This window comes from Zootermopsis nevadensis, unplaced genomic scaffold, assembly GCF_977971745.1.
Source record: "Zootermopsis nevadensis isolate Lab colony 2312 unplaced genomic scaffold, Znev_1.0 Znev_ptg000022l, whole genome shotgun sequence".
In the NCBI taxonomy this organism is placed as follows: domain Eukaryota; kingdom Metazoa; phylum Arthropoda; class Insecta; order Blattodea; family Termopsidae; genus Zootermopsis; species Zootermopsis nevadensis.
In genome coordinates, this window is record NW_028259154.1 from 11,187,122 (window position 1) to 11,202,518 (window position 15,397).

The following is a 15,397-nucleotide window of genomic DNA, read 5'->3' on the forward strand; positions in this document are numbered from 1 at the left end:
AAACGAGTTGATGCCTGTAATCAGGAGAGTGACGGCCAAGTTCAACACCCATTTTAAAAAAATAGGGTAAATTGTAGCTGTATTGAACTGTAGTGTATACAATTATATTATGAAGTCGGATTACGTTTTAAAACGAACATACAATAAATAATGTTCCAAGTACCAAGTAATTGCAGAGAAAAAAATCATGGTTATTTAAAGGCAAGTTCAAAACAGTGAAAACGTAAAATAACACGAACAAAGAAAAACACGTCTACACAAAACATCACAGATATCTAGTCAAATTTTATTAATTTAGTGTAAAAAAACTGCTATATTCTTCAATAACGATAAATTAAACAAACTAAATATTACATTTTAAGTGTTTAACTGTTATCGGAGCGAATCATTGTAACTTTTCTTTTTTTATTTTATGAAATGTTAACGTAATCTCTTTTCTTTTCTCTCGAAGACTTGCCATATTTCCCCCACGTTAGTTAATACTCACAAAAACACCCTTTTATCAAATATATATAAGTCTGAAGACAATGCATAGAACGTAATACGTACGTATCTTTGAATTCTATAGCTGTCTATAAGATACTTGTACGTAAGACGATAACCAGGGCCAAGAGCTGCTGCTCTGGTGCACAAATTTCATGTCAATCCGCCTTCTGGCAGCGCCGCTGTTATAAATGGACCCCATATCGAGGAGTCCCAGTACAAGTGCACTTAAGAATGAAATAGACCATTCACGCCACACAATTACCGTATGTTTACGAATTGTGCAAAATCACAAATCTCTTGTGACGTCGCAATAAGGTTAAAGGTCAATACGGAACCCGGCAGTGTGATACAATCAATACGTATGCAAGTTTTTCTTCAGGCACACTGTAAAGTAGGTGGGGCACTCACCCCAGGTGTCCTAGCGGTCCAGCAGTGATGTCATGGTCCCATCGCACCGGCAGAAACACGCACGTCCAAGTCCTGCTCCGTATTTCTGGGACGATAAAACACTCACTGATTTGCAGAGCTCCCGGGGGTTTCACGGGCTGCCAAGATGCGCTGCACGCAGAGGGCTCTAGCGGGATGCTGAGGAACTATGCCTTCAACTTTCGTCTGTGGGGGGGAAAAAGGATTACAGATTGCGCCCAATTATAATGATTTTGTTAAAACAATTACCGCAACGCCGGTAAATAAGCGTTTTATGACGTTGCATCAACTGCGATCGTTAACGTCAGTATGAATGATGAAGTAAGTAGATTCGAAAAACCTTGTGGTCCATTTTAAGCTATCCGACTGTTCCCTGAAGGAATTGGAAATAACAACGGGAGAATCCGTGCATACTAAGCAAAATAACTTCTAACAGCGACGTTTCGGTTCAGCCACGTCTCATGTAGACTGCAACATAACTGACGGATTATTTATCAGGACTCATTTTTAGATTAATTTCGAGTCAAATAAGATGAGAAAAAGACGATAGTGACTTGTTTCAAAATAGTCATGACGTCATTCGCCTATAGTAACTGAATAAGACCACTATACTTGAGAATTTCCGAGGTTTGAACTTGTAGGTACCGACTAAAAATCAGCTATTTTAATACTCGAGATAACTTAGTCTCATGGATTTGCATTCGTTTTAAACGTGTTAGTCCGGCTAACAATCTAAAAAAGGAAATTAAAGCCTTCTGTTATTATTTTGTGGTTCAGTGGTACTCAATACATTTACCCGCAACAGAACCGATCAGATTACACTCATCGTTAACTAGCTAGAGCCAGCCGAGCGCTCGCCATGAGAGCAAACCTAACAATAATAAAAGTTCCGATTCGAATCCAATGGACGTGTTGACCTATCGGACACTAACATCACAGTGCTGTATGACTAAATCAGGTTCCGTTCTGGAAATTGACTTAACAGTTTCAGAATTGTCTTTACTGTTTACAAGTCCAAAACTGAGAGACATACGTGGACTACACCTCACAGGTTGTAGATTCTAATCTCTCCAACAGCTGCTGAAAATTACCTTAAAATCGAACATTCTCCTGTAGACCATCAACTAACCAAACACTAATTTACTTCCGTGAACAGTGGGCCAGGGGACAGAAGAGAGGAGTTCAATGTTGACGTAAGCACTTTACTGTCATCTACCGCCTAGGATGCCAACTACATACATACAGCCTCACTGGCTCCATGGAATATTATGTTGCTTTCTTTACACGGTTACCATCGGCGACCAAAAAAATTGTTCTCATAACCACAGGGGACTTCGGGTACATATGAGCACTGTAGATAAGAGAATTAGTTTTTGTTTTGTCTGTAACCAGTGGAATTTTACCTTGCTTGTGTAAAAATTATACAATAGACTATAATATATTTTCTCGGATAATCGAAACCCTCGGTAATCAGCAGAAATGAAATAAAAACACGCAAAATAGTAAGATTATTTAGATAAATACACTACTTATATTTTAGAGAAAGAAAGGGAAGGATTTTAAGTAAAATGTAACACAATACTAACCAACAATTAAAAAGAAAAAAGAATTCCAGCGGATAGTAACAATGTTATATTATCGTAAACTTTAAGTTTTAGTAACAATTGGTCAATGTTTAAGCGTTAAATAAAAATTCAAAACATTCACTTGGACAGACTACGGAAAACTATGAAACCCACTAAAGGTATAATTACCGAATTCAAATACTACACTACATTAGTATGAATTGTAATATACACGGTTATTCATAATTCCCTGATATTTTTATTTTAGTGTTCTGTCTGACGACAGGTCCATATGAACAGGATCCTTCCATCCTTTTCTCGGACTGGGACCTGTTCATATACGTTCTCGGCAGATGATCCAGAAGTGGTTTGCCATTGCCTTCTTCTGTGTGTGAATGGAGTAACTGTTAGGATGCCACGGAGAAACCGGGGAAGCCCCCGGAGGAAAACTCCGTGTTGCGTAGACCACGGCCTTGCCCAACACGAGTTATAAATTCGGGCACCGCCGGGAATCGAACCCGAGACCCCAGGATTACAAGGCCAGCTAGACTTGAATGGAGCAATGGATGGTAACATAGGACATGCCAATAGAAAGAGAAACTCTCCACATTTATTTTACATACCTCATAAATGCTCTGTATGTCCGCCCTTTGTGACGCGGCAGACGTCAAACCGATAATCGATTTCCGCCCACACCCGCTGCAGCATGTCACGATCGATTTGTGAGATGGCAGCCATGATTCGTCTTCGCAGCTCAGGCAGATCCCATGGCATAGGCGGTACAAAGACCTAGTCCTTAACGTACCACCATAAGAAGAAATCGCGTGGCGTCAGGTCAGGTGATCGGGGTGGCCAACGAAACAGTGCGTGGTTATTCAGAATTTATGAGGTATGTAAAATAAACTTGGAGAGTTTCTCTTTTTATCGGCATGTCCTATGTTACCATCCATTGCTCCATTCAAATCTAGCGATTTTTTGTAATGTGTCAGGGAATTACGAATAACCCTGTATAATGTATTGTATTATTACGACTTATTTCACATCTGACTAATTTATGGATCCATGGAATGTAATAAAGGTTTGTGTATGTATGTACGTATGCATGTGCATTGCTTGGCCTTGTATTAATGATCGATAGAAATACAAAAAGCAACGTTTATTTTGTTACCCATAAACAGTACAATAAAAAATATGATAAATATTAGCTCATGAAATATAAGTGGACTATTTCTTCAAGGGAAGTATTTTAGTTTATACATAAAATTGCAGCATGCAACTTTTTATAAGAGCATATAAATCACATGTAGCAACCAGTCAGTGTTATCACAATCAAGAACTTCTGTCAGATCAATCAGCATACAGCCCATATATGAAGGTATAGGAATACAACGCTAAAATAGAAAACAGTTAGAACTTTCATAAAGTCAAAGTAAATTATAAACAGACTTGTAACATACTTCTCAAAAACAGTTCACTGTAGTTCGAGATATATAGAGCGTCTTATAACGTTTGCTAGAGAGCATATCTTCTATGGTATATCCTTACAATAGTGCCCAGTGACTGGAAGGAATGCAAGCCAAGCAGTTACTCCATATTTCTACTGGATTTCCATAGCGTCTATGGTCACAAAGCTGAATCCATAACTCTTAAACAGAACTAGCTTTCCTTACGTATCATGACAGAGTAGAAACCACATTTCCTTGATTTTAAGATGCCATAAATTACAATACACACCTTGCATTATTAATAGGTTCACGAGAAAAAAGATGCTATATTAATTCTTAGATGCCATGAGATGTAGGACACACCCTAATTTCGTGAATTTTAAAATGTGAAGTGTCTTAAAATTCAGGAAATACAGTATATCTTCTCGTTTTGTCTTTTACCTCAAGACGAGAGAAAGAACAAGCCTCCAAAACATTCTAGACAATGTTCAGGGCATCATACACTTTTACATGACAGTACCATCATTCAACTATGTAATCATTTAGACATTTTGACATAGTTACAATAGTTATTCAGACACAACTGCTTTACCTCAAGGAAAGCGCCCCTTGTACTCGCTGGCAGAGCCCGAGTCTTGATACGTACATGGAGATAAAATAGAAAAATCCTGCCCCTACTGGTAACCATTCATTTTACTGTCTCTAACTGTGGTCTGTGCTGTCCCAGCTTCTTAGATACTTCTAGGTTTGATAAAACTCAAATTCTGGCACAAATTGTATGGTAATGTCTTCATGAGGTTGCAAGCCAAAGGGATTCATAAACATGGTCCTATATACCAAAGTTTTTCCTTCTTTAATAGTATTTTAAAAAGTATTTCTTGTAAATAAAAAATACATCGACACCCATTTCTGGAAAGCATCTAATGCAATGTGCTTTACCCTAACGGGTTATATGCACTAACCTGCATAAATAATGCTCAATAATTCATAACAAATTATGTAAAGTTCGTAATTGTAGGGCCAAATGTTCCTGAAAATTAATATAACAATAAATTTGTAACAAAATAAATATAGTTGGGCCCTGAAAGATTAGAAGTGCATATTAGTACTTGCCATGACTTTCTTCTGTGGATTATTTTTGCAACGAAACAAGAACGCAGGTTCTGTTGGATCCCACATTATCTCGTATCATGCTTGTTCTTTTACGTGCCATAAATCTACATCAGACCGCCGGCTTTACTTCGCCTCCGAAGGAAGTTGTGCTAGGGACTTTTATCACCCTTAAAAATCCATCGACCTCGGCTGGGATTCTACCCGCGGAACTTGGGTCCGGTGGCAAGCACGCTAACCACTAGTCCACCGACGGTGACAACCATTTAAAGTATTACCAGTAAAGTTTGCATCAAATAAGAACAAACATGACACTCTTCAGTCTGCAGCACGACTTCCCAGGATGTATACGTCATAGGGACCGCCTTAATTCTTGCGTACAGTACTCTCACTGAGCCAATAACATCATGAGACATCAGATGAATGTGTGCATTACTAAAAAAATGGTTATCAGAATGGAGAAACATGAAATAAGAACAGATTTTATATATAAGGCACAACCTCCAAGGCTCCTGCTCACTTATAGTAAGTAAAAATTACCCTAAGAAGACACAACAGTTCAACCACGAAACATTCAGTTAAAAATAATTCTGATGGGGTTAATCCCTCAAGGGAACAGGAAAGAGAGAATGCATTTCACAATTTTACAAAACATACTGGGACATAAGGAACAGAATAAAAAGGAAAAATAAAAACAAAAACTCATATATACAAAAGGAAATAATCTTGTTTACAAATTAAAACTCGTACTTAAGGTACCGAGCATAAGTAACTACAAACAACAACAAGTACAGAGGTAAAAAATTGAAATACTAACAATTGTCATGCAGTCCAAAGAAGGAAATCTACTTTTCCAGAGGTTCTTCTTTTTCTGTAACAGAGGCCATCGCTCGGAAAGCGATCCCACGCTTCGGACTGAGCGAATAGCCGAGCTTTATGATGTGGTGGAAACAACAGCACTGAGGATTTCTGACACGGCGTGAAGTACGTTATCCAAAACAAAGATGTAAGACAGTAATATGAACACAAGATTCGGAGGAAGCTCAATCCAGCAAGCTGCTTCTAATAATCACTAATTTTCAAAAACACATAAGAAATCTGATACTCTATGGTACCTTATACATCCATCAAGTGTTCTCACGATGACAAAACAACGGAGATTATCCACCATTCTTGCGTCACATACAAAAAAATTGTACCCTTCAGTGCCGACTGAATTGTTCATTCCCCAGTACATAGGAAGTTAAGATAATTTTATTGTTTTAATGGAGCAAATTTAATTCATTTCAGGAAGGTCTTGTAGTGCTTGGCAGTGAGTCATGCAGTTCCAGCTTGAAGCTGGGAAGTGACAGTTGCATTCAACTTTACCGGTGAATGCACCGTATTTTTATGTCACAGAGGAATACGTTGCAGCCTCTGTTTCAAGTGTCCAGTTTTTAATGATGCAGACAAAACTTAAGACTGGAGAGTAGATTGAAGTCCAGGCTATTACGTTAAAAATTAAAAATCCGCGGCGTAACAGCTCCAGAGAGCCAAAGTTGACTAGCTTGACTGCTGGCGTCATGTTCACGTGCCTAAGCAGAGGTGAACGATCATCCAACCAGATATAGGGTGACGTGCGGTCAGCACGATGAACCCTAGGCATTGGTAGTTTTCATGACCAGATTACGCTACTCATTGTAGCTCCCCAATTTCCTCACGATGCTGGGTTGGCACCGGTCGAAAATCTCATGAGAAATTTCTTTCCCCGAGACTCGAACCAGCGCGCATTCCGTATCGCCGGTCCGAAGCACGACGCCTTACACCACGCGACTACAGCGCGGGACAGGCTATTACATTACTTCCTGATTAAGTGCCAAATTCAGAAACACGTGTTCTTGACTCTGCAATATTGGCTGCTCCAGCATCACACAGAGATACAGAATGAAAATATCCTCACTGAAGAGTAATGGTTATGCCCTGTGACGGTTCACAGCCCAACTGACCTAGTGCAGTTCCAATCTGCTGTATGTGTGTTCTGGGGGCATCACCTGGTCCAGTGATAAAACAAAAATTTCCCTCTAAACTTTCAGACTAGTGACTTTAAATGCAGAATGTCATGGAACAAATTCACTGAGTATGATGTCAATATTTTAATAACTGTACTTATAGTTCTATGTTTTGTTTCAATTTCCATAAATGTAATAAATCCCAATAAAAGAGTTTTTCAGCTTCAGTCCATAGCAATGATATTATTTATCTCCACCAGCCAGAAGCTACTGCGCTGATGTGTTGTCGGTACAGAACATATAGCGGTGATGACAAAATATCAGAAGTAGTTCAAATATACCAGCACATGAAACTATGGGATGTCACTACCTCAGAGGTAGATATTTTGGCAGCTAAAACTCAATCGTGTTTGCTTAAAACGTTGCGTATCTTACAGAATAAATTTTATACTTCTCAAAATCAAACTCTCGTGTTTCTGCGTAGAATTAGTGATTAATAGAACACAGCATGCCCACCACAATGCCTTAGGAGTACAACGTTTTCTCCACCCACTCCTCCAGTGTGAACGTCGCCGTGTTGGTATTGTCAGGATCCCTCTCATGGAAGATATCTGCAACAAAGTCACATTTCGGCCGAATCGTCAGACAATTCCAGGTGAGATTTTATGTTCTCGTAGTGGCAAGTACAAAGATGACTGTATTCTGAGATGTTCTGCTGTGTAGTCTGGTAGATGTTTATCAATGTTTCAGAGGTGCTTACTGCCTCCATCATCAGGGTGATGAGTAAGCTGTACACGAGGAAATTGTTTGGGATATGGAAACCAGACAGAAAAAAGGTATAACTTTGAACCCTGAGTTGGTCGAATTGGTTTCCACATCCGAAAACAATTCTTTGCGTGCAGTTTATTCATTGTCTTGACAGAGGCAGCAGGGACCTCTGAAATGTTTATAAGGTTCTTACAGATGCAACATCATAGAAGACAGTCATATTTATTAGACAATCCAGTTTGCATGCTCACATTGCACTTTCCTGTAACTTCAAAATAATAATCATTCCATCTCTGCCTTGGTCTTCCTATTGGTTGATTTCAACAGTTCCCAACAATCATCACGAACTTACACTCATCATTTCCCACATATGAGATACATATTCTGTCCAATTTTAAAAATCCATCTTGAAGCGTACTTACAAATTCCGAACAGTTCTGTTTCTACATGTTTTGCCTTCAGACTGACAGTACAGAAAATACATTTCCTTTGAACAACATTTTGGAGCAAATTACGTTAATATTATAAAATATTCAAAACAGTTACATTTTTTATGGAAATTGAGTGAAGAATAAACACTTGAACTATCAATTTTTCTCTGACTTACAGTTACAAAGCCATTTCTTGTGAAATATTTTCATGGCACAAATAATTGATACAAATGTTATAATTCAGCAATTTCATTAGTATTTTTAAATACATAAAAATAATCATTTGAAATTTATTCGTTTTTCTTCTTTGACTTACAAATTAGGGTTTTCTTGTAAACATGGTTTTGAAGAGGCTCTGTGTGCCCAATGTTACAAACCAAGTTATTTTGTGAAAGTATGTAGGTATGAATAAACATGTTTCTTTCTGACGAAACAAAAATTACTGTGCGCATATTTTTAAGCACTTTTTTCCAAAATATAGGCATACTCAACTCACCAATCATGGCTTTCAACCTAACAGCACACATCATGTAGTCATCAAATGTGATCATGCCATTCTTGGTACTGTAGCGATGTGCAAGTATGTTGAGGACATGGTTGTTAAGGCGATAACCGGCCGAATTGAGGGCCTGACGCAGCTCGAAGGCGCTGAGACAGCCAGAGCCATCTTTGTCATACAGTTTGAATACAGCCTGAAATGTCAACAGAATAGGCAATGAGGTCATTTTCAACTTTAAGACTCACTTCCACAAAGATCAAAAACCATAATCAAAAATGTCCTGTGAGAGGTTAGAAGTCCTTAAAGAAAGGAATGAATCTCAAGATAGCGAAGAGTGGAATAATTCATGGTTATGAAATATAAGAATGGGAAATATATGTAAATGAAAACCCCCCAAAAATTACTTGTAACAAATGGCTGCAAATTTCACATTTACCTGCAAATTTCATGCTTACAACTAGAACTCTGCTCTTGTTTGTCTGTTTCCATAGCCCGCACTTTTATAGGGAATTTTGAAAAATCAGAAATAAATAACAAACATTATCTCTGAGTTTATTATGTCTTAACATTGCAACTGGATTATGGGCTTAAAATTAATTTGATGTAAAACATTATGTATTAAAGGTTCAAAATGTTAAGGATCTATCATTTCTGCAATCTGCATGACTAGAAATCAGACTTATAAATGCAAATCAGAACATGATTTTACTTAGGAACTGGGTGAATTGTAAAATACAAAATGGGATTCTATAATAGTAAGTAAAATACAAAGTTTGTTAATTTTATTCTGTCCAGTGAGGGGAGATGAAGTTGAGATCTAGCTGTGGGTTTTATTACTCTAGGTTAAATTAACTTGTGATCTTCAAAATTAGCTTCAATCCTTGTAGAAGATGAGGAGCCAAAATAAGAAGAAATGTCTAAGACCTCATACTACCAGAGGCTGCCACTAAAATGTGCATAAAAATGATCTTAATGCAAAAGATCTCAAGAAGCTTAAATAATGAATTCTACATTTTAAATAAGCTTTGAATATAAAATTTAATAATATCTTTGTGTCATAAATTAGGGGCCTGACTTGGGCATTCAACATGAAGCCTAACTGTTGAGCTTATCTTCTGTAAATATCATTATTACTTAAAAACAAAGGAATATGAATGTGTACTGTTAATAATTTTACCTTCCAGTGTCGAATGTCAACCCACAGGGCTTTAAATTCTTCAAAGCCAAGTTTGCCAGATCGGTCCACATCCATCATAGCGACCATGCTTCTACAGACATCTTTTGAGAAGCCTTCATTCTTCGTTTCTGATTGGACAACAGAAGAAAATTGTATCGTGTTCAATCAAGGTTAATAACATAGTAATGCGAAATGAAATGTTTTTATGATATTCAGCCATATTTATGACAAGTTATTAACATTTTGTTTATAACCTTGAATAACAAATGCATATTCTGGTTAAGTTTTTCTGATTATCTGGATGATGGAACTTTCATATTTGTTTTTATCAACTTACGGCAGTTTCAAAACTCAGTACTTTGGTAAACTAAAGAAAGATTCCAATATTGCATGAAGCAAATTTTAAGACAGCACCTTAAAAACTGATGATGATTGCTTTCTTCCCTCCATATCCTCATTAGATAATCATTCATTACCATTATTGTATTGTATGCCAGTACTGTCTGGCTGCCAACTGGACTTAACTCTAAGGTTAACAGATTATTGGTATGCTACTGTATAACCCACCTCCTTGATATGTCATTATGAAATAACAATGTAATAAAACTGAGTGATTATTTCCCAGACACTAGCCACCATTCCTGAAAACAAATATGAAGTTCCAGTATGTGATTAAAAGTCTATAACATGTGACTTTACCTGTGACTGTGTTCAGAGTGAAAATCTACGAGACAGGTTTTAATGACAGTCCTAAGAACACATATACACAAATATTTAGTCAAATTAGTGCAAAATAATGCAATGTTTTAGTTATATGGCACTGCAGGCTGTTACACTAACCGACAAATATCGAGCAAAATATGAAGAAACAAAAAATACTGTTATATATTATTTTATTTAGCATAAAGTTAATTGGAACTTAACCTATGTCCATGGGGTGCAAAATTCTAGCATAACACCTCATTTTGTGGACAAACAAGGCTAAAATCCCACAATGAACTGCCTGTCACAACAGCAGTTGACTCACCAACCAACCAAATTACTCTATAGGACAGGACTTTACTGTAGCCCAACAGTTGACAGTTACTTAAATTCTCAAAAAATTGAAACTATAAAGCCAAAAAATGCTATCTTGAGCCAGCACATATTCACAACCCATTGTCCTAAAATCAATTTCAATATTGTCCTCATTTATGATTCAGTTTCCCAACTACACTCTTTCCATGAGGTTTTCCAACTAAAATTTTGTATGCGTGTATTTATTCCTGCTTACTGCTTGTGATACATGGCCAGCCCATATCAACTTAAATGATACACCCATCTAACAAGATTAGACAGAGATGAAATTACATCAATTACATCTCACAAGTAATAAGCTATAAAATCCAACGAGAAGATAGACTGATGAAAGTTTCTCGGGCTACAGGCCACCTGACGAGGCTTGTAGCCCAAGAATCTTTCATCAACTTCAGTCGCTGCAAAAAGCTTCACCTTATACAAGAACATAGACTCTTTACAAACTAGTGTATTACAGTTAATTTTCCAATCTTTGCTTTTCTTTTCTGTCTACTTATTTTAGAGCAGCACCTAATTGTACTCATAGGTACACAGTTTTAGTCTCCGCTGGAATACTGATCATCTGATTAAGGTTCTCATGATTATCCTCTGAGAAAATGTTAACAATACCTTGAAACAGGTCATAACAAGCTATTTCACCATCCTTTCCAGATTACCGTGCATTGTAATCACTCAACTTATTTGAAAGTAAATTACATAAAATGCAGCATCATCAAAGTATCTATGAACGAACCACATCAAAGATCCATTGTCATACAATAATTGTAAAAAGGCAAATTTGTCCCTGTATTTAATTAAGAACCACATGCCTAATGCAGCACCACACTGAAACGTATGAAGAGTGGAGGTATAACGCCACGTTCTTAACCTCGACACTAGATGAGATAAGTGGTCGCCTTCATACTCGTTGCTTTACCACCAATGAAAGAAATCCCCTACCCCACTACTCATTGGATAGGAGGCTGTGAAAATAAACTTTCTGTCTGGAATCATACTCTAGTCATCCAGCTTACCGCATAGACGTTATACTAAGGTACCCTGGTTCAAAATATAATTGCTTTGCACCCCCTACCCTAAAACAACAAAAAACACCTTAAGTTGAAAAATATGAGAAAAATGAGTGGTGTTATGTAGAATCCTATTACTTTATGGTGGCTTCTAGCGTATGAGAAGGAAGATAAAGAGTAATGGTGGAAAGCAAGATACTGAGCTCCGATGTCAGTAACAGAAGCAAAGATATAGAGAAAGTATAGTATAAATCTCATAGAAAAATATAAACTTTTAATGTAGTAGTCTCACACAGGGTTTTCACAAATTGTCTCTAGACTCTGAACAAACCACTGCTATCCTTGTTTGACCGTAGACTTCATTTTGTACTTTACTTAGTTCTTGCAAGCAAATGATGTTAATTCAGTCATCAGTACTGTCACAATGAACTTTTTAAATGTACACTTTTGTACACATTAGCAAACACACATTCCATGAGAGGTAAATTTTTTAAAGTTCATTTGTACAAGCTTACATCACAGCTGAAAATCAACGGTCATCGTAAAACAAAATAGGCTGTACAAAACTGTTAACTTTCTCGTCCACCTGCAAACTTCGGTGTAAGAGATCCACTTAACAGATTAACTCTGAAAATGTTTACAAAATATTCAGCAGGCTGTATCTGAGAACCATATTTTCTGGAGTAAGATGCATTCAAATTTTATGGGGTGAATTTTGTGACAAAATGTTTCAATGCATACATATTTAAAGCCAAAATTTACCACTACTTATAAAACAAAATGGCAGTGCAAGATCAGCAAAGAGCATGCAAAATACCATTTTCGCAGCTGAGGAAGGAATAAAGTGTCTTTCAGCTACCATATTTCTACATTCTGTAGTAAAAGTTATAACTTTTAATTCAAAGTTTATAATGCATAGAAACCTCATTATGTTTTGTACTCATTGCATCAGAATTATAAATTAAAAAAAATGATTACCCTCCTTTTTATAACACAGCAAGGTCAACTCAACTGACCATGCCATGATTCATTTTTGTCTCCAATTAATGAGGATAATTCTGAAAACGTAATTTAACACTTTAAACATCAGTATTTCATGTGTTGTCCTACTTTACTTCCAAACCACAAAATAAAGGGAAATCTTACACAGCATTTTTTGGGTAAATAAGTGTTTTTTACAGTTTATTCAATTTGGAATAAAGGGGAAAATGTTATACTGTCAGATGGAAAATAGCCTTGTGAATCATAGGGTTAAATATCAAACTGAACCCTCCCAGGTTGACTGTTGAAAATTCTCTCCCAAAACCTTATTGGTAACCTGTTCCACCTACTAGAAATTCTATAATGATCCACATGGGCCACCGTGTGCATGTTGCACGTTAAACCTCGGAACAGCAGGACAGTCAGAATAATATGTACTCAGCTCAACATAAACCTAGGTATCGCCTCACATCCTACACATCTCTCTTTTGCTGTATGGCCCACGAAGATGACAATCACAAATTGAAGAAAGCAGTTTAGCTTGAGACACTCACAGACAAACCTTCACCAGACTGGACACTTTGACAACACAAAGTTCACTAAAATGGTAGTTTACATTACTGTCACAATGTTAAGCAATCAAAGCACACAGCATGTTTCAGGGTTCAGAACAATGAAATATTAATAAAACTGAGAAGTTGCATTCTCATATTCTAAATACATTCTGTGCAGTTTTGAGACCTTCATTGTTTTTCACGTCAATTTAATGGAAGCATGAATCTACCTCCATAGAGTACAAGTACTGCACTGTTGACAAAGCTAATCATGTAAAAATAAATTACTTTTCCTTATATTTTATTAACGTTTAATATCCAAGTGTTGCGCCTTATCTGTAGTCTAGTCGACCCTGTATCGCAGCAGCATACTGCTAAACCAGTAACACTGGAATTAAAGTTCAGCCAGTAACCAAATAGAACAAGGTTTTAAATCCCTTATTTCTGTATGAAAAGGTTTGAAATATTCACCATATTGAAAACAAATTTCAAAATAAATTGATCTATACGTTTCACTACACATTCATTTTTCAAAACTTTGATAAAGTGTGATCTGAACTTCTTGCATCCAATAACCTTTAGTGTAGATCTTCCAATACCAAGTTATGCTCAACCTATGAAATAATTTCAAAGATAAAAAACACAGACAGACACACTTTCCACATTACGCTTTAATTAAATGCACTTCATTTAAAGAACTTAAAGACTCTCCAGATGATTGTCTTCCTTTAATTGCAATTTTTTGTGACCTCTATCACTTACTCCCTCTTAGATCCAAGTATTTTCCTCAGTATCCTATTCTCAAACACCCTCAATATGTGCCTTTACTATAAGACAAGAGACCAAGTTCCACACCCATATATAACTTACGGATGCAAAATTATAATATTTGTATATAGTAATGGGCGTCTCAGATCTTGTAGTTACTTTACAAATCTTGAGAGGCTATCATTTTAGTTAGCTGTATATTGTAAGAGCTACCTCAAGGAAAAGAGTGAAACACTGATGCATCGAAACACTGGTGCATCTATCAATTTACATAAAAAAATTTCCTGGGAGTTGGAAAGTGTTTAATCTCTCAGCTCCAAAGCCTGAAACTACTAAATCACCTTCCCCAGCATTAAAAAAAAACTTTCATTGTAACTAACTTCACAGATGATAATCAACATTTTTTTAAGGGAATACAAAGATTATATAGCTAACTGAGAGATGGTACTGGATGGATCCACATGGGCTCTACCACCCACAGATATTGTTCTGCGTTACTGAACACGCTGCAGTTTGTGTTTCACAAATGTTGTACATAAACATTCTAAATGTTCAGTCGAAAACCTCTCAGCACATTTCAACAAAAGCAAACTTTTACATATGTTGTCCTGAGCCTGTGCATTTTAATGTTCAACTTTCTTACCTTCCCTTCTCTATCAATGTGGATTTAAGTGACCAATAGTCCAGAATTGCATCCAACTTCAACTCAAGTCATCTTTCACTTTACCTCTGTAATTCTGAACAAAATGGACATCCTAGGCTGCTTTAAATAAGCCACACCACACACTGGCACCTTAACCTGTGTGACGTTGCTTACCGAATGCTTGGCCGAGAGGCGTGTCGCGACACACCACGCCACACAAGACGGAAAGGATCATGGTGATGACCGAGTCCTGCGAACTAGACCTACCGGGCAGCTCTAGTAACAATCATAACAAACAGCAATTACAGATGGAACGTCAGTCACACATACTTAGTTGATACAACCACCACATGCAGACAGACCCTTCGGTACCCAGGATACTCTGACCTCTTAGTTTAATGTGGCCAGCTTAATGGTGCTACGTCAGCTAAATGAATTATATAATGTAAAATTATAGTACGAGAGAGAAAAG

At 37.0% G+C, this 15,397-nt stretch overlaps 2 protein-coding genes across 16 annotated transcripts in view; both read right to left on the reverse strand.

Annotated features, from left to right (window-relative positions):
* Alk (Anaplastic lymphoma kinase) overlaps positions 1–1,079 on the reverse strand; it is a 51,655-nt gene extending 50,576 nt beyond the window's left edge. The window contains exon 1 of one of the 2 annotated variants that reach the window (XM_087353985.1): positions 895–1,079. The gene's annotated coding sequence lies outside the window, so the exon portion shown is untranslated. The remainder of the gene's footprint in view (positions 1–894) is intronic. The other variant, XM_087353982.1, reaches the window with a different exon arrangement.
* A 4,662-nt stretch (positions 1,080–5,741) lies between these two features.
* Positions 5,742–15,397, reverse strand: part of CalpA (calpain A) — a 75,057-nt gene continuing 65,401 nt past the window's right edge. For 12 of the 14 annotated variants that reach the window (XM_022080218.2, XM_022080213.2, XM_022080214.2 and 9 more), the window contains 4 exons: positions 15,100–15,201; positions 9,896–10,023; positions 8,716–8,911; positions 5,742–7,631 (listed from right to left, as the gene is read on the reverse strand). In XM_022080218.2, the coding sequence (XP_021935910.2) occupies positions 7,546–7,631; positions 8,716–8,911; positions 9,896–10,023; positions 15,100–15,201 (512 nt within the window). In that variant the 3' untranslated portion in view covers positions 5,742–7,545. The remainder of the gene's footprint in view (positions 7,632–8,715; positions 8,912–9,895; positions 10,024–15,099; positions 15,202–15,397) is intronic. The other 2 variants (XM_022080215.2, XM_022080216.2) reach the window with 1 other exon arrangement.